The sequence below is a fragment of the Gekko japonicus genome, unplaced genomic scaffold (assembly GCF_001447785.1).
Source record: "Gekko japonicus isolate JY-2015 unplaced genomic scaffold, Gekko_japonicus_V1.1 scaffold409, whole genome shotgun sequence".
Classification (NCBI taxonomy): Eukaryota; Metazoa; Chordata; class Lepidosauria; order Squamata; family Gekkonidae; genus Gekko; species Gekko japonicus.
In genome coordinates this window covers 759,566-779,119 of record NW_015161963.1, presented here as the reverse complement: position 1 = coordinate 779,119, position 19,554 = coordinate 759,566, and the positions used below count along the sequence as shown (strand labels likewise).

The following is a 19,554-nucleotide window of genomic DNA, read 5'->3' as shown; positions in this document are numbered from 1 at the left end:
AGCAACTCTTTCAGGGATATTAAATATTCAGTAGATAAGAAGCTACCAGATTGCCCTCAAAGGATAAGAGAAAAGGTGTGCCAAAATTATACTCTGAACCATTGTTGGTCAGCATTGGAGCAAGCGAATTTCTGGCTTTCATAAATCTGTTCAACAGGCCAGTATAAGCAGATATACAAGTTACCAGGAAACATTTGGTGTTGCTGATAATGAGCTATTTGGAAAGCACTGTGCATGAACATGGTGGCATACGTTTTGTTGGCCACTTGTAACCAGATTCATCTGCGTATCCACACACTAGAAATGTGTCAATTTTCAATTCTGGATGAAGAAGAATTCTATGAAATGCAAAAACGTGCATGCTCCAAAATGGATCCAACACAAGACAGGTAATTTCACCTAGTTTGCATCTAAGATCTAGTGAAGAGATACAGCAGAGGAACCTCCCAGAGGTTACATCTAAACGTCAGCACCTCTGGGGGGGGGGGGGGATGAGAAAATGGGCAACCCGCACATCCCAGTTTGAAAGAACAGGAGCCTGATTAGTCCTTGTTGGCAGACATTGATCAAAGTTACCTCCAGGACTCTACGCAGGGGGTCACCTTATTGTATAATGACCATCTCTTGGGGACTCGCCTAGACAGCAGAACAACACATAGTTTCAGCAGCTCGTCTGTACCTGGGTTTTTATGATCTAGTGTTGCAGTTACCGAACTTCCTACTGTGAAAAGCCTCTTTCCGTGCTGACCCAGGTGCCATGAAACCCAATCTTTACATCTGCCATGGAAACCCAGACCACTTACACACAGGGACCTTTTTATGCTTTCCTTCCACTGCTGTTGCAAATGCAGAGGCAGTGGAAGGAATGCAGAAAACATTCCCTGTGCGTAAGATGCCTGGGTTTCCGTGGCAGATTTACAGATTGGGTTTTGTGGCAGCTGGGTCAGCACAGAAAGACGTCTTTCACAGTTAAGAGGCATTTGCAGCAGCAATGGAGCACCTAAACAAAGATTCTTCTCGTACTTTTCTTGCCTCAGTGTCCCTGTGGCTGCCACCGCCGTTACGGCTGCAAAGGAACGCCAACTGTGATTCTTCCCAAAAACTGCACTTTGCAAAGCAGACCACAGCAAAGCAGGGGAAGCTGTGGAGGCAAGGCCAATGAGGACGATGACTTGTGAATGCTCCTGAAAACAGTGCAGCAGTACAGAAACTAAGGTGGAGCAAATCATCTGTGTGGAAGCATGTCCCTAGTGCATCCCAGGGGATTTTACAGCATACTCCAACTGCAGTGCCAGGCTTTCTACAATGGATAATCAAAGTACTCTTGAGGTTTCTCAGCACTATTGTCCCTTTCAATGTTCCTCCTTTCTTTGTGCTTCCAGCTTAATGAACTATTTCTTGCTCTTCTGCATCTGGCCCTGGCATTTCTTAATCAAATATTCATTGCCAGATTTTGTATGTGTGTGCGTCGGGTGGGGATCTCTTTTAAGTACTGCTTTTCGCTTTGGAGCCAAATCCTTTACTCAATATTTTCAGGTGCAGGCCTGCAGTGCCCTATATAGCTCCTTGCCCTCCTCATTATTAACAAAACTAGAATAAATCATGCAAAATGAGGTATGTAAAAAGACTGGAGGATAACAGGGAAAATACTGGAACGCAACTCATTGCCACTGATGTTGCATGGATTCTCTGTTAAAGCGGAATGAACAAATGATGGCGGTTGTAATGTAGAAGCAACCTTAAGAAAAGATGAAAGACACTTACTTGGTGTAAAAAGCCACAAATTTCAATTCATCTAAGTCTCCTTGAATAATCACATCATCAAATCCTTCTCCATGGCCTGGGAGGGGAGGGGAACAGAAATTTAAAAATATCAACAGGGTTGTATGTATTCCACAACATCAAAAATGTGACGTGTGCCAAGAACAGATAAACTGTGACCCATATAAATTATGCAAATATAAATGTGTTATTCTGATTTGCAGAATTTGTTCTTTGATTTTAGTACTCTGGTTTATTCTGGTTTTGGTGATCCTGCAGAAAGCTAAGGTGCTGTATAATGCACTGAAGTCCTGCTTCAGGTAGCCAGAAAGCTTACTCAGTCACTTTCGTTTCTGAGATTATTTATTTATTATTTTCCATTTATATCCCGCCTTGCCAGGGATTTCAACAAGCACTGCTTAGAGTCTAAATGCCTTAGACCCTTTCAAGTGCATCTTAACAGAAGCGTTCTCTTTAAAGCCATATTCTGAGAGTTCTCTGCACTCTCAAGCACCTGCAACTATCACTTGCCCTCAACAGACACTCCGCATTTAGGATTATCCAAACATTCCTCAGTGTGCATCGTCACTTGTGTTCTACAGCTCGTCCACTCCCCTTCCAACAGAAGTATGAGCTTGTATTTTCCCCACTGTAATCCTTCCATTAAGAAAGTGTGTCCAGTTCTGTCCTCACCTGTGTAGCGGATGCTTTTGCCAAACATTGCTGTCCACAGATATGGGACGGTGCTGATTTCTGTCCCATGGGCCAACATGTTTAGAGCCGCTATGCGTCCTAGGTTGGAATAAAACAGAAGCATTAACCTAGAGCATAAAAAACAGAGGTGTCATGTTAGAGCAGACCAAGTCTATCCAGTTTAGCAGTCGGTATCCAACAGCAAACAGCCAGGTGCTGCTGGGAAACTGGAAGTAAGGCATAAAGGTGGTGATCCACGCTTATGGTTTGTCTTCTTCATCGGGAACTCAGAAACAAGCCTGGGGCCTGAGGCAGCTGTCCCTGTTGCCCATTGGCTAAGAGCACCCTGATAAAGGATAGAATTGGAACTATACTGCAAGAGTCCTACAATTTTAGGCTAGACCAAAGAGTGTGTGCAAATCTTGATTGATTTTGAACCAAGACCAAGTAGCAAGCTAGGATACACTTGCTACCTTACAAGACCATTAAAACTAACTTTACCACCTCTGATTTGCATACATATTCAAGAAACAAACACTGGAGTGTTGAAAATCAAAAGCTTTCAAATCGATCATTTGTGTGGCTTGTTGAGAGTGATAGCTTGGCATGGACAGAAACAGATGGCCTAAAAAGTAGTCGGGATAGAAGTGAAGACGCATGTCTGCCTTGTTCATGCACCAAGTGGGAGCTGTGGGCTCCTGATTTTAAAGTGGACTGCGAGTGAGTGGACCTGAACGCTCATTCTTTCTGTCTTATCTCCCCACTGTCTGTCAACTGAACCCCCCACCCCTTCCAGGTAATAGATAGACAAGACAAACACTGGAGTGTTGAAAATCAAAAGCTTTCAAATCGATCATTTGTGTGGCTTGTTGAGAGTGATAGCTTGGCATGGACAGAAACAGATGGCCTAAAAAGTAGTTGGGATAGAAGTGAAGACGCATGTCTGCCTTGTTCATGCACCAAGTGGGAGCTGTGGGCTCCTGATTTTAAAGTGGACTGCGAGGGAGTGGACCTGAATGCTCATTCTTTCTGTCTTACCTCCCCACTCCCTCCAGGTAATAGATAGACAAGATAGATATCTGGTGAAACAAATGTGGCAGCTTAGTTTGGCCTTAGCCAGTCATCATCATCTTCATCATCATCATCATCTACAGCAAGTTGCAAATGCATTCGGGCATTTCTCCCTGCCTCTTCCTCTTCATTCCCCGGGTGATGGCAAAGAGGGGCTTTGCTATTAAAGGCAGCATTTTGAAAAGAAAAAGGCAAGAGCAGCACCCACCCTGCATATGGGCCATCTGCCAATGAGGGATGTTCACCTTCTTGTTGTTCCTCAAGGCCAGTGGAAATGCAACAGCATCACCAGCTGCAAAAACGCCTGGAAAGTTAGTCTGCATCATCTGAAAGGAAAATAAAAAGGTCCTGTTCAATTGACATGATACAGTGATATGTTACACACACACACACACACAGAGGCAGGGCTTTTTTTGTAGAAAAAGCCCAGCAGGAACTCATTAGCATAATAGGCCACACCCAACAGCATAAACTCATTAGCATATTAAGCCATACCCTAACGGCACAGCCCATTAGCATATTAGGCCACACCCCATGTTACCAGAAGTGTGGTCATCCAGGTTGTTCCTCAAGGCCAGTGGAAATGCAACAGCATCACCAGCTGCAAAAACGCCCGGAAAGTTAGTCTGCATCATCTGAAAGGAAAATAAAAAGGTCCTGTTCAATTGACATGATACAGTGATATGTTACACACACATGTAGGAATGGGAAGATGCTATGAATGGTGATAGGATATAGCTGAATCTCCTACCCTGCCACTCACATTATGCAACACCAGACAAGCCCATGCATGCTTTCATATTCCAGCCTGCCCAAAAATAGCCCTGCATGTAGGAATGGGAAGATGCTTTTCTCCTCCAAGGAGCATAAAGCTGTGCAAAGATCTCCTGTTTTGGCATGGAGCACAGCCAGGCCTGCGTGGCTTCAGCAAGGTTGAACACACATGAACACATGAAACAGTCTTATACTGAATCAGAGCCTTTCAGTATTGTCTACTCAGACTGGCAGCGGCTCTCCACGGTCTCAGTCAGAGGTCTTTCATATCACCTACTGCTAGATCTTTTAACTGGGATTACCAGGGATTGAACCTGGGACCTTCTGCATGCCAAGCAGATGCTCTACCACTGAGCCACAGCCCCTTCAGGTGTTTTCAGCTCACACCCTGGGCATTGTACTCTTATTTGCCCACACTGAATGGACTGGTTCTGGTTTTGCTCCTGCTCCTTCAGAGTGCCTGTGCCTTTGGTTTTACCCACCCACCACCCCATTTGCATTGGTTTTAGCCTTCCCTACCTGAATGCTTTTGATAGATTTACCTTATTCACAACAATGAAGCCTCATTTGCATTGGTTTTAGCCTTCCCTACCTACCTTATTCACAACAATGAAGCCCTTGGAATCCATGTTAATGCCACTCTGCTTCAGGAAGCCTGTTGCAGGAGTTGCACCTGCCCAAAAGAAAAAGAAAATTTTGTAACTTACTACTCTGTCCTACCCTGAAGCCACCCAGTCCCCAAGATGCCAATTTTAGGGACCAACTCCAATTCAGAAGTGATCTTGTAAGTACATCCCAGTGAGAAACCACCTTTAATTGGGTTATCACTGTAATTTTGAAACAATATGATGGGCAACTGCATCATGAATTTTCATGAAAATGCTACTAGGAATCAACCCAGGTTCACAGGGCCATGCATCTGAAAGAGGTGAGCAATGTATCATCCACAGACAGAACACACTGTTGCTCCTAGAAGCCATTCAAGGACAATCCCAACAGTGATACAGCTGCACAGTGAACAGACACCTACCAATGCCTATGACACAGACATCAGCACGGAGAATCTTGCCGCTCTTCAGCACAACTTCCTTTAGCTTTAAGGGGGAGAAAAAAAATTAAAGAACATGCAACATCCAAATCTTATCTCTTTTTCTTTAACCAAGGTTGTGCTCACCATGATGTGAAGTCACAACATACTTTGAATTAGATGGGAAAGTTGTTACATACCAACTGGCTGACAGGCATTACCATTTGGAGCAGTTGAAGTCTGAGGTCCTGCCCTTAGAATAACAAGCCTAGCAGGCCACAGCAGAGCCAAAGAATCTCCCCTCTCTCATCTCTATTGCTTCTGCTCCTGGTCTCTCCTAGCATCTCTGATCTGCCCACTAACGTGCCTCTAGATGTGCACATTCATACACAGCATCACCAAGTAACAGTCTCAAGTGAACAAAGGTGGCAATGTCCACACCGATATCCTCCTCCTACTCTGTGCAGCACAACATACGGAAAGGAAAATTGTACACTTTCCAATTCTGCTCTTATGTGGGAATAGATACCCACATGCTCCATCACAATTTTCTCATCAGCCTCATTTGGCAGGAACATAGCGAATGCACGGTGCTCTGGGGTTTTTAAAGGGATGGGTGCCACATCTGGGCACACAACCCTGCTGCTACCCGCAAAAATGGTCACCGATGTAGTACCTTGCCATCCTGTTCCCTCAATTCTGATACTTCAGTCTGCATGTAGAACTTCACCCGGTTGTTTTCAAACATCTGTCCAAGAAAAAGACAAAATGAAGAACAGCATTGAATTGGCCCTGTGAGAACAATGTCTAGGGGATAATCAGCCCCCAGAATGTTTCCAAGACCAACATAATTACATAGCTGTAATTACTTTCAAGATGGCTCGCCCAACCTTCTCCCCAAAGAACTTCTTGAAAGGGACTTCTTCTAGCTCTACCACCGAGACAGAATGGGCCTTCTCAGTCAGGTAAGCTGCAACTTCCATCCCTGGAAAACAGAACTACTGATGAACCATAGCAATACTTGCATTCTCATGTTAATTCCAAGCCAAGCTGAAGCTTTAAGGTCTGGATGCGGACTTCATGGATTGGGCGCAAAAGCAGCCAAAATTTCAGCTCCATGAAGACAGAGAGTGACAGAACATGGTTCACTGCAAAATTATCCTGTCAACTCCAACATGAACATACATCTATGAGGCTTGTGCAGGAGAAATACCTGTGTATTTTACACAAGGTCAAACCTGTATTTTGTTTTGTGTTTATTAGTTTTAAAACATTTCAAACTCACCTTTCCTCATTAGAGTCCAAGATGACTAATAACAATGCCACCAAAAACGTATTATAAAAATATCATATTGAAGAAATTTCTAAAAACTGCAGTAGCCAGGTATTGGCTGCTCTTCAAAAGAAATAATTTGGACAAATGACTTTTGAAACTAAATAAAAACAAAAACTTTTGACAGACTTCTTAAAAGTCAACAATGAGAGGCTTTGTCAGACCAAAAAAAGAAAGTTTGTTCGTTCCACAAGCAAGTGGCAGAAATGGAGACGCCACCAGAACAGGTTGCAGGACAGTGTAGCCCGCAGGGAGAGTGCTCTTACTACACAAAGAGGTATTTAGAGGCTAGATGGCCATCTGATAGCAATGCGGATTCTGTGAACTTAGGCAGATCATGAGAGAGAGGGCAGGAAGGGTTGCACCAGTTCTTAGTCCTTGTGGCCCTTTCTTACACTCCCAGGGAAATGCCAATCACCACTTTGGGGTCAGGAAGCAATTTTCTCCAGGCCAGTTTGGCCAGGGATCCTGGAGGGTTTGGGGTTTTTTGCCCTCTTCTGGGCATGGAGCAGGGGTCACTGGGGTGTGGGTGGGAGGTAGTTGTGAATTTCCTACATTGTGCAGAGGTTGGACTAGATGACCCTGGAGGTCCCTTCCAACTCTATGATTCTATTGCACACAGTTGGAATGGAGACTCATAAGGGGAGATACAACCCTTCAGATATGTGGGCCCAAGCTTGCTCTATCTCCACTTCTATCCTCTTTAGTAGCACCTAGCACATGCTGCTTCAGAAATCATCTAATGCAGTGCCTCATGGAAATGCTCTGCTGACACCACTCAGTAACTGTGTAAAGACTCTTGTTTAACGCTGGCTGAGTCTTCTTAGACCACAAACCAGAACTAAAAATAGGGGGGGGGGGGATAGGCCAAACATGTCCTACACAGTTCAGTGTTCTTCCATTGCATTTATTTCTGTTGGAATTCAGAACATGCTAAAGAAAAAGTAAGAAAAGCAATAACGACAGACAGCAATCACGGACAGACCAAGAGGGCACAGCCTGTTCCTGGAATCTTAAATTTTCCTGCAGTGCAGAAATGCTCACCAAGGAAAGAGGCGCCCACAACGACTGCATTTTTGCTGGTCGCCAACTTTACCACTCGGTTGGCATCTTCCACTGTACAGATATTAAAAACATTTTCCACTTCTTTGCCTTTACAGCTAAGGGTCTTGGGCCTGAAAAGACACAAATGCAGACTAGCACTGGGGGTGAAAGGGAATGTTGCAAAATTTTGATGCAGCAAACGTGTGTGTCGAAATCTGACACGGATTGACACCAGTTTGTCTGTTTGAATTGATTCAGTGAATGGGTAAAGCAGATATACAATTTAACACACTTTATTTCAAGTCATCTATCAGGTAGCATCAAATACCGGTTGCCACAGGACAGATGTGGTTCAGTACTGACCGCTAGTTCTCATCAGCTGTCAGATATTATCCAATGTTGTTTATGTATGCAACATCATTGGAGGTCAGAGGCTGATGCCAAGCGTCGAACATTTGCTGAACACCTTGCACAGCTGGAGAATATGCGGAGAATACTAACCATCAGAATTTGCAGAGGAAAGCCGGGAGGCTGGACATTGTTTTTCAGCAATATCTGACTGTAGCACCCCCTGGGAGCAGGGGTACATTGTTCCCTGAGTCCATGAGGAGGTTCTTGAAACCACAGGTCCAGTCACTCTTTTTTTAAACAGTTCTTTTGTCACAACAACCCCCCTGAAGGTATGGTTCAACTCACCCACCTTAGGGTTACACTGTATTTCACCAGAGAAGAGCCACGCCGCTCCTACCTGCCTCTTGCTTCATCTTTCTTCTTCTCCCGCCAGGCTCCTCCCATTTCCCCCTTCCTCCCTTTTTATATCCCCAGCTTCATACCTAGTCCTTGAATTAAGCCTCGTCCTCTTCTCCTTGTTTCCCTGCCTTGCCTCACAATACCTGGGCCTAGAGAGCCGGAGAGCCATTGCAAAGCCTGCCCTGTTGCCAAGGCAACTGCAACTTTCTGCCTTTCTTCCCACCCTGCTCCACCCAAGTAAGTCCTGCCGCTGCTGGGTCCAAGAGCCTGCCCTGTCAGGCAGTTTGTTTCTGGGTAGCCTGCCACACTTACATCTGACAATCAAACCTGCACCCATTAGTAAATTCCTCACTTGAACAAAACCACAGATTCCTACATCTTTTCTCTTTATTAGGCCCCTTTTTATAGATACAGTAGTTGGACTTGCCCAAAGCACTTTTGATTTGGACCCACATAGCTCTGGTCCTAGTCCAACCGCTAAGGCCTGTCAGAGATTACAAATCTCCATCAGTCTGTAAAATGTAAAATGCTCTCTAACATACATATGCAGCAATGACTTGATAAGAGCTGCACAGAAAGTGTACATTTAATGCTTCAAGCCCTGCTTGGCTTTCCTATCAAACCCAAGCTCCTTGCACTGTTATGATCAGTTTTAAAGGGAGAAAGATAGGATATAAAAGGACACTTCTTTTTATCCCTTTAAAATGCTAACAGTGTGGCAAGCCCAGTTTGACTAGCAAGACTGACCAAGGGTTGAAGGGTTAAATTCTCCCTTCCCTTCCCATGTGGTCCCAAGCCAAATCACAGCTGTGCAAGCACTTAGTTTAGTTTTTACAAACTGGCAAGATCCGTGATTTCTGCTACCGCTGTTTTGGTCCTAAGCTACTGAGAGACAATTTTCACAATACAGAGTCCTTGTGTCCCCAAGTATCCCCGCTGGGTCCTGTTAACAAATGTGATCTGGGAATTCTGTGCTTGAAACTTTATTTCTCCAGGCCTGATTTGGATCAGGACCATGGAGAGCAGGGGGGGGCTTCAGAATTCCCCTTGCACCATTTTCACAACCTAAAATGGTTCTAGAAGCAGTGATTTGCTCCATTTGGGAAACTTGTGTGCACAGAGGGGTTAAGCAAATATTTCCCCAACTGCAGCAGCTTCCCCAGGGGAAAATGGCAAGGGGGGGGGGAGTCTTAAAACCCCTCTCTATCTGCACTGTGGGCCCAGTCTGAATTGGGATCATGCATGCTTGGGAATTAAATTCCAAGCACAACTCCCAGAGCATATCTGTCAATACTGTCGGTGGCAGACATTTTGTAACATGAGAATTGGCCCCATGCTGTCTTGTCTGTATGATACCAACTGAAGGTATTTGTGGAACCATGATCAAATTACATCAACTTCCTGGATATGGTCAAGGTTTCCAAACAGCACAATCGGCATCAGACCCACAACCAATTAGTTCCCTCCAAACACTCTTGTGTATGAAATAATAGGTCGGGGGCACAATGCACTCCACTGAACACCTACGTGCTTCCGGTTGCCAGCAACAGTTTGTTATACTCCATCTTAAATCCATCCTTGAAGACCGCAGTCTTGTTCTTGATATCTACAGCCACAACCTGCAACAAGTGCTAAAGATCATTACAAGGAACCTCTAAAAAGACCACAATCCAGGTTAGATTAAGTGTGTGGATGTTTCTGACCCACCACTCCTCCCTACATCTCCTAGTAACTTTGACTTAAAGCAGACACTGTCTCTTTGCTCTCTGTGTTTCCCTGTCTCTGCTCCAGGTAAGATAGGCTGTGATGATGCTACTATGTGTTTTAACTAAATATTAAAGAAGATGATGAAGAAGAAGAGATTGGATTTATACCCCGCCCTTCACTTGGAGTCTCAGAGCAGTTTACAAACTCCTTTCCCTTCCCCTCAATCTAGGAATTGACCATACTGATACCTGCCCAGGTTCAAGAACCTGCTATATTATGCCCCTTCTATCCTGTGATAACTAACACAGCACCTGTGTGCACCATGGAGCCACTTCAGTGTAGTGGTAAGAGTGTCAGATTACAATCTGGAAAAAGCAGGTTCAAATCCCCACTCTGCCATGGAAGCTTTCTGGGTAACACTGGGCCAGTCACATATTCCCAGCCTAAGCTACCTCACAGGGTTGTTCCCCTGTCCCCCGGCAGCCATTTTGTGGTTAGTTGTACCCCATCCCCACCCGCCCTGTTCTCAAAACTCCCATAGTGTCCACAGGCTCAACAAGGCTGAGAATCTGCTGCTCTAACCTACTCCTTGGTCTGTCCCTTCCCCCACCTACATATTTACCTGCATTTCGGTCAGAACCTCAATGTCATACATGCGGAAGAATTCTTTAGGTCTCAAAGCAATCTGATCTGGGTGGCAATCCATCGACTGAAATGAGAAGCCATTTTTGTCTTCAGCCATTGAACAGTAAAAAGGTAAAGAAATGTTTAGACTCTTCTAAAATAGAAAAAAACATGCAGTCTAATTCTAAAGGAACAGAAGCCTAGGCCAAAGAGTTCTTGCCATCAGCTCCTGAAGAGACCACCAATGGCCTGAAAGAAACCAGCTGAGGCAGGCCTTCTTCAGCCTTCCCCAGGCTATTGAAAGGCCTGCACCCTGTGGGGAAGGCAAGACAAATATAGCCAGGGCAGGGAGTTCATATTATCAACTCCTGAGAAGACATGCAAAGACCTCAGAGAATTTCTACTGCTTCTTATTTTATCTTTTCAGTGTTAAATTGTAAAGCCCTTGGTTGTCTTGACAAAAAGGTGACATATAAAGGCATTAAATGAGCAAACATATAAATAATCCCCATTCCAGTACAATGTATTGGTTATTGTTGGGAGGTACAAGCTAAGGTAATCAGCAGAAGTAGGGCATTATTTTTTTAAAGAACTCCTCTTTCGAGCTCCATGAAAGGCAGGTTTCACTGAACCTCATGAAAAACATGACAACTATTCCACTTTAAAGAGCAATATGCAAGACAGCTCCACTGTTTTTCAACTCAGCATTACAATCTATGCCAAAACATGCCATGCCTTTCCCTCAGCTCTGGGAACAGAAAACATGCCAGACAATACAAACCTTACTTAATTTGGGCCTGTCGTAGGGCAAGTGTCTGTCCATCGTGCACATTACAATCCTGTCTGAGAAACCTTCTTGCCGTAACGTTTCAGCACATACCAATCCAGCAGGACCTATGGAAGAAACAAAGCCTATAAGCTTTGAGCTGCCTTTCACTGTTACTTTACAAACTTACACCAGTTTTGTACCAGTTTAACTGTCCGCTGGTCCATGTGGTCCGCACTTCCCTCATTGGAATTATTTTGCGGTGGTGCACAACCCCCCCCCCCCCCCCCCCCCCGGTATAGGTGGGACATGCTAAATGAAATTTCTTATTTAATGTACAGAGATGAGACAGAGATAATGTACAGAGATCTTCTGATACTATTATAAACATTAACTGAAGAGGAAGATTCTCTATGAAACAGGAAGTTCACTGTATTTCTATTACACTCAACAGATAACATATTTACACGAAAGAAAGACAACCCTAGACATAAGACAACCACCCTAAAAAAAGGTTATATACAAAAGCATTTTTGAAAGAGAGAGAGGATATTTCAGCACCTATGTGTAGGGTTATTAGATGGCCCAGGCTAGCCTGACCCTGGTCAGATATCAGAAGTGCAGCAGGTTAAGTGGCAAACCACCTCTGTTTGTTTCTTGCCCTGAAAACCCTACCGTAGGGGTGGCCCAACTGTGGCTTGGGAGCCGAATGCGGCTCTTTCACACATATCGTGCGGCTCCCAGCAGGGTGGCTGGGGAAGCTAAATGTCATTAGCAAACAAATTATCATTGCACAAATAAATATCATTATCAACATCTGCTTTTACTGCTTTTGTTATTATTTTTGGCAGTCTCACTTAATGTTAATAAAGAGCAAATTTGTATATTTCCCAGTAAAAACGTGTAATATTTGTTCATGCCTTATACTATGTGGCTCTTATGTTAAGCAAGTTTGGCCACCCCTGTCCTACAGGATTGCCATAATTCAGCAGTTTCCACCAACACACCGATGTCCCTTTGATGTATCTTCAGTAAGGCCACACCCTCCCACCCTGGAGCGACCATCGTCTTGTCAGCACTTGCTGATTCATCATACCTGCTCCAATGATGAGTACATTTGTGCTGCTGATGTTGTAGTTGCTCAGGGAGATGCACTTGGCCATCACTTTGGTCCGTCTTTGCATCTGAAGAGCCTGGAAGCCATTCAGGAGACCATATCAACCTTCTTTCAACACCTAAATTGTTCTGACACCTCACAAGGCCAAGACATTTTGGTGCCTGAGGTTGAAAAATTAAATGATGTGCCCCTTCTCACTAAGGAACACAGCACTGCACTGTGTCAAAGCCTATAGCTTTCCGGTGGGGCCACCCACAGAAGGAACCCAGCATTTTAGGCTAGTAAATTGTCCCTACAAACATGCCTCTTCACTGCTTTGTTGTGTTTTCCTTTACAATCTGCCTGTTGGTTCATGCCATGACCTGGATGGCCGAGGCTAGCCCAGTCTCATCAGATCTTGGAAGCTAAGCAGGGTTGGCCCTGGTTAATATTTGGATGGGAGACCACCAATGAAGTCCAGGGCTGCTATGCAGAGGCAGGCAATGGCAAACCATCTCTGTTTTTCTCTGGCCTTGAAAACCCTACAGGGTCGCCATAAATCACCTGCAACTTGACAGCACTTTCCACCACCACATTGTTTCATAATGTGCCTTTGTTCCAGTCTTAACTGAAGTGTTAGGTACAGAAGCTAGAATACAAAGACCCCTTAGGTGCGCTCAAGAGCATTGCATCTTCTCAAATATATCCTGACAGACATAACATTTTTAGAGCAATATGAATGATCCAAAAATATCCTCACCACATTCAATACACATTTTTGTCTCCCAGCACAAACTTAGGGAAAAAATGTTTCTGCGCTTTTATAGCATGAACAGTTTGAATTGGGAAAAAGCAGACTGTGGAGCACATGCCTATTGGCTGGTGTCCATAACATCACCAACACACTTCCTTCCAATCCTTGGGGCTCTTTGGCAACTATTTATATACCACTTTTTGGAGATATCATCATAGTCACACTGTGACAAAAACTTTAAAAGCATAACACACAAAGAGCAGTAACAAACAACAGAAATAAAAATATCCAGCATTCAGCACAAAAAAGACCAAAAAAATCAGAAAAATAATTGTCATCACCATAAACCTTGTCTAAATGCTAGACAAAAAAGGGTGGCCTTTACATGATTTCTGAATTCAGAAGAGATGTGGCCAAACAGATGTATGTATAACCAGTTCATACACTACAGCTAGGGATGCAACCCTTATGTAAACTTCCTTAGGAGTCAGTCCTCTTGAAATCGTGGGATTTCCTTTTCAGTAAATATTTTTAGGATTATGCTCCAGAATCCCTGCCAACAGCACTAGGATTTGAACAAGGGTCTTACCTGTTTACTTGCTCGAATGTATACTTTCTCTTTCTCAATTTTCACCTACGATTAGAAATTGATTTTTAAAAACACATTCAGTCATTTACTTTGTTTTCCCTGTTCTTAAAATGAACATTTATTAATGATAGGTGTCCAAACAATGGGAGCCCCAAAGCCAAGGGCTGCCAAAGAAAATGAACCTGAAGATTCCCACTGCATGCACAACCAGAATATTATCCTATTGTGATTCTGTCAAGATATGCTTTGCTAATGGTAGTTAAACCTGGAGATCTCACCTGAAACTTTGGCAAACTGTCCAGGCCAGGAAAGTCTTCTATATCCCCCGTGCCAATGTTAAAGCAAGCCCCATGCCAAGGGCAACGAACTCGTCCTTTGGACAAAACCCCTGCAGAGTTGTTTTTGAAAAGGCAGAAGCAAGGTTATTCCTTTGTACATGCCAATTTGAAATCATTGCGCTTCAGGCCTTCTAAAAAATGATAACTGAAAACATTGAGCAGAAGAGAAAATCACCATTAAGGCTCCAATCCAATTAAAGCAACTTCTAGTTAATTCATTGTCCAGCTTTTAATTGATTGATCAATTAATTATTCATGCCCAAGTACATTCAGAGTTGCTTGCTCCATCCAGCCCTAATAATTGTTAAGTGCTTTTATCTTATTTATATTTATATATTTATTCCTTCGATTTATATACCGCTCACCCCCTAAGGGCTCTGAGCGGTTTATATTATACATTATTGTGTGTTCTTATGGGTGAGTTACCATTTTAGAAAGCGTCTGTTAATTATCACAAAATCTAGGCTCTTGTTGAGCTAGAAAAATTGGAAGTTTGCTCTTTGCACAAGTTACAGAATTTGGCACAAGAACAGAATGTGGATTCTCAGTCTATGAAAATCAAGCAAAAATGTGTGTTTGTGGTGTGTAATTTTGCATAATTTATTTCTAGGCAGGAAACTAGAAAACTGGACTGGGCGTTACAATCCTTCCCCTAACACTGGAAATTCCAGCGGATGTTGCCCACATATGTTCATGCATCTTTTGGCAATCACAGGGATTAGAAACTTGTTTGTTCGAAAAAGTGGAAGCTGAGATATACAACTTCTTCAAATATCCTATCTATCCGCTTTCTTCTTTTTCTTCCTTTTCTCCTTCATATCTCTTTTTAAGTTTCTCCTTCTTCTCTGGCCTCTTTAGTTTCCCCCTCTTGGATGGTTTCCTGATTACTTTCTCTCCTGCTTTCCCCCATTTGGATCAAGATGACAGCACAGGGAGAGAAGGAACTTCAGCCTTCCCACAATCCTTCCTACTACCCTTTGATGCCCCCCAATCTATGATCTCATAAAGAGTCTAGGAGCAGTCATGACATCCCAGAACAGCAGCCAATACCACAACTTCCTAAAGCTCCTCAGTATCATTCTTTCAGATTTATAAAACATCAAGGGAATTATTGAACTTGTAGCATTTTCTGGAGAGAACAAACTGACCTTTCACCAATGGAGCACCGTAGTGAGGACATTTGTGGCCCAAGGCATAAAATTCCCCATTTTCTTTGACCAGCAAGGCCTTCCCACAGCCCAAATCTACCTCTCGCATCCTAGAGGGACAGAGACAAAATTTAAAGAATAGCTGTAGTATTTCCTTAAGGACAGACTGAACTCTAAGTTAACGTTATTAGCAGAGGGTCTAGCAGAGCCCACAATGTACTCTGGGATTATGGAATTCAAACAGAGAGCTGCTATAGCATAGCAGAACATCAAATGTTCCCATAGAACTCTATGAGTTGCAAAAAGAATTGTCCCCCTCTCAGTCCATGTACCCATGGTAGAATTGAGGAGTTACTTGCCCTCATGATATTATGCTATGCCAACCTCAGTGGCGGGAACATGAGCTGAGAGATGCCAACTAAGTCCTGCTCCTCTACTGTTACACCCCCTGATGCCTCCCAGTTCTTGTACCTACTGCCAGCACTGATGTCAGGGTCACACAGCATCAGCCAGCAGGCTCATAACCCTCTTCAGCCAGCAAAGAGGGAGTTTTAATATTGCAAACTTGAAGACGCAGTTTTAGAAACTGAAGCGAGAGCTGCACTGAGAGCTAAGTCACCAGGAATAGATGGGATTATCAATAGAGCTCTTCCAAGCCACAGAAATTGAGTCCATCAATATCTTAGCAAGATTGTGGCGACAAATATGGAAAACAAAACAATGGCCCACAGACTGGAAACACTCAATGTACATTCCAGTTTCAAAAAAAAGGAGATGTCAAAGACTGCAGCAACTATCAGACCATTGCATTAATTTCTCATGTAAGTAAAGTGATGCTCAAAATCTTACAACTAAGACTGTTACCATATATGGAACGAAAAATGGCAGATGTTCAAACTGAGAATGGCTAACAACAGGACATTTTGGAGAATGTTAATTGATAGGGTCGCCATAAGTCCAAAGTGACTTGACAGTACTTAACACACACAGAGCACAAGATGGATGTGCAAACCTGGTTTGATTGGCTCAAAAACCTTGTTGGTCTCTAAGGTGCTTAGTGGCCTCTAAGGTGGTGCTGGACTTGTATCTAGGTGTTCTACTACAGGCCAACGTGGCTCATTTCTGAAACTATGAATATGGCTTCTTATCTCACCTTAGCTATGATTTCTCTGCATGGCCTGAGGCAAGCCCCGCTTTCTCAGCCTCAGCCTGCTAACTGGCAGGTGTGGGAATAATCATTACTGGGCTCCTGTACCCATTGACTCACGTTTGTGTGTTCTTTAGCTCAGGTTCTCAAAGCTGGGGACCAAAGAAGGAGTCTCTGCATTTTCTCTCTGCATTTATATCTGGCCTGGCTGATCCAGGTGCTGATGATGCAGACTTCAGTTTGCTTTGGAGCCTTGGTATATCACACTCAGTCCCAAGAATGCACCAGGATTGGTCCCAGTTCCAGACTGTACAGTTCTTGCTTCACACCCAGGAGATCTGACCATAAAAGTTGCTCTCACTCTCAGACATTTATATACTGAATGCCAAAAGCTCCAGCAATGATAAAGATGCACCACCTATTTGAACAAGGGCAGGGGCCAACACAAGGACCTCTAAGGATTCCACCACCGCACACCTTTCAGGGGGACAGACCCCCCCCCCACGTCCCTCGTTCACTGCTAAAGGAACGGGCCTCACTGCATTCCACGACCAAGCTGATTTCTGACCAAACCTGCACTTCTTGTTAAAGGATATCAGGGCAGACTGGCATGTACATGCACAGAGAAGAAAATGGGGGGGGGCAATTTACCACAGCCCTAAAGAGCTACATGATGCAAGAGGCTCTAGTCCTTACAAGCTTATACTGGAATAAAACTCTTTATTCTTTAAGGTGCCATAAAAGGTAAAGGTTCCCTTGCTCGAAAGCCAGTCGAGTCCGACTCTAGGGTTGCGGTGCTCATCTCCGTTTCAAAGCCGAAGAGCCAGCGCTGTCCAAAGACATTTCCGTGGTCATGAGGCCAGCATGACTAAACACCAAGGCGCACGGAACACTGTTACCTTCCCACCAAAGTGGTACCTATTTATCTACTTGCAATTTCTTGCTTTCGAACTGCTAGGTTGGCAGGAGCTGGAACTAGAGACGGGAGCTCACTCCGTCATGCGGCAGCTCGGGTCTCGAACTGCTGAACTACTGACCTTCCACAGCCTGCAGTTCAGCATCTTAACCACTTGAGCCACTGCAGCTCCTTTAAGGTGCCATAAGACTCTGGTTTATTTTTGCCGTGACAGACGAACACATCAACCGCGCTAGAACTATAATCACAGTAGGGACAGGGAGAAGGCGTTGCTCCCACCTTAATGGTGTCACTGAATGCCCTCTCTTGCACATGAGGAAACAATCTCCTTCCTCTGAGGGATACACTTGGGGAGATATTGCAGTAAAGCAAATATCTGCCCTCCTTCTTTGTTATTGGTGGCCTGGACTCATTGGCCAACATTTTCCAGGAACATGCAATGTGTACAGAGAAATCCTGCACAATAAGGCCCTCCTGCTTGACACAAGCTCTTGTTTCACACACACACTGGCTGATCTGTGATTGTAATAAAATTAAGTACAACGTTTCACACACACACAAACATAGCAAGCCACACTGATAGGCACTTTGCTAGTTATTAATGCCCTTAATGTCACTGGTGACCAAGATAAAATTAATTAATGCCTTAGTATTCCCCATTACTATGTATGGGTGTGGAAGTTGGACAATGAAGAAATCTGAGAAGAAGAAAGTAGATTCCTTTGAAATATGGTGTTGAAGGAGAGTTGTACGATATGGTAGACCTCCAAAAAGACTAATAAGGGGGTTTCAGAACAAATCAAGCCTGAACTCTCCCTAGAAGCTAAAATAGGTAAACTGAGGTTATTGGACTTTGGTTACATTATGAGAAAACAAGAGTCACTGGAAAAGACACTAATGCTAGGAAAAGTTGAAGGCAGCAAGAAAAGAGGAAGTCCCAACATGAGATGGATTGACTCAACCACAGAAGTCACTTTGCAAGACCTGAGAACAGCTGCTAAAGATAGGATATTTTGGAGATCACTAATTCATAGGGTCGCCCTAAGTCAGAAGCGACTTGATGGCACTTAACACACACAAAATGACCCTTTGACTCTTTATCCCGAAATGTAAAGGTTGTTCCACACTTACTGCCCATTGTCGAGGTCCTTTACATGGCAAACTGAGGCTTCGACGACATCCTTCAGGTTTCGGTATGGGTTCATGGCAATAGGGTGCTCCTCCAGTTGGTAATGCCGTGAAGTCCCATTGGCTTTGTAGATAATAGGGCTGGCTTTCCCATTGGGCGACATCTCCTCTTTGGCTCTCTCTTTCTCTGGCAGCACAACTTCAATTTTCACTTCAACTGTGTGAGCAACAGAAACCTTCATTATATCCAACAGACAAACTCCTCATGGAAAATTAGCTCCAGTCAAAATCACCCATTGGACAGATAACATTTGCCTTCATTTGGAAAACCTAAAAATATGGGCAACTAGATAGCAGGGATTTTTTTGGACAGGAATATACATTGTTATAAACATGTCACAATTCAGATAACAAAGCCTCACATGCAAAACCAAGTAATTTCCATAAAATCTTAATAAATAGCATTCGTTTAAAAAAGCTGCAAAGAAAAACCTGATCCCTTATAGACAGCATTTGCTAAACTTCTCAAAATAGGATGAAGTTTCTGGTAGTCAAGGACAGAACTCTGTTTTTTCACATACATACCATTTCTTCCTGCTGGCCCCAGATTCCTGTTCTTCCAACTCTACCCATGAATTCACCACCTACCCAATTTCCAGCCCTATCACTTGAATCTGTAATGAGGACAAACTTTCCAAATATAAAAGGCACTGACACTTAGGGGCTTTCAACTGCAGAATTACAGACACACCAGGCAACAGAAAGCAAAGACTGCTGTGGGGCGGGTCACAATCATCGGAAACATTTGCAAAACATGCTTGTTGCTTTTCTGTACATTTTTAAACTCCATAAATGAATATTAGCAATGCACAAGTTGTTTCAGAGGAG

The 19,554-nt window shown here is 43.7% G+C and overlaps 1 protein-coding gene across 1 annotated transcript in view; it reads right to left on the bottom strand.

Annotated features, from left to right (window-relative positions):
• The window catches only part of AIFM3 (apoptosis inducing factor, mitochondria associated 3), a 34,259-nt gene that overhangs the window by 6,389 nt on the left and 8,316 nt on the right, over nucleotides 1-19,554 (bottom strand). The window contains exons 3-18 of the mRNA XM_015429586.1: nucleotides 18,670-18,883; nucleotides 15,476-15,585; nucleotides 14,268-14,377; nucleotides 13,990-14,034; nucleotides 12,647-12,743; nucleotides 11,566-11,678; nucleotides 10,783-10,869; nucleotides 9,981-10,072; nucleotides 7,704-7,834; nucleotides 6,196-6,311; nucleotides 6,003-6,074; nucleotides 5,330-5,393; nucleotides 4,896-4,972; nucleotides 3,734-3,851; nucleotides 2,455-2,553; nucleotides 1,765-1,840 (exon numbers count right to left, since the gene is read on the bottom strand). Coding sequence (XP_015285072.1) covers nucleotides 1,765-1,840; nucleotides 2,455-2,553; nucleotides 3,734-3,851; nucleotides 4,896-4,972; nucleotides 5,330-5,393; nucleotides 6,003-6,074; nucleotides 6,196-6,311; nucleotides 7,704-7,834; nucleotides 9,981-10,072; nucleotides 10,783-10,869; nucleotides 11,566-11,678; nucleotides 12,647-12,743; nucleotides 13,990-14,034; nucleotides 14,268-14,377; nucleotides 15,476-15,585; nucleotides 18,670-18,883 — 1,621 coding nt within the window. The remainder of the gene's footprint in view (nucleotides 1-1,764; nucleotides 1,841-2,454; nucleotides 2,554-3,733; nucleotides 3,852-4,895; nucleotides 4,973-5,329; nucleotides 5,394-6,002; nucleotides 6,075-6,195; nucleotides 6,312-7,703; nucleotides 7,835-9,980; nucleotides 10,073-10,782; nucleotides 10,870-11,565; nucleotides 11,679-12,646; nucleotides 12,744-13,989; nucleotides 14,035-14,267; nucleotides 14,378-15,475; nucleotides 15,586-18,669; nucleotides 18,884-19,554) is intronic.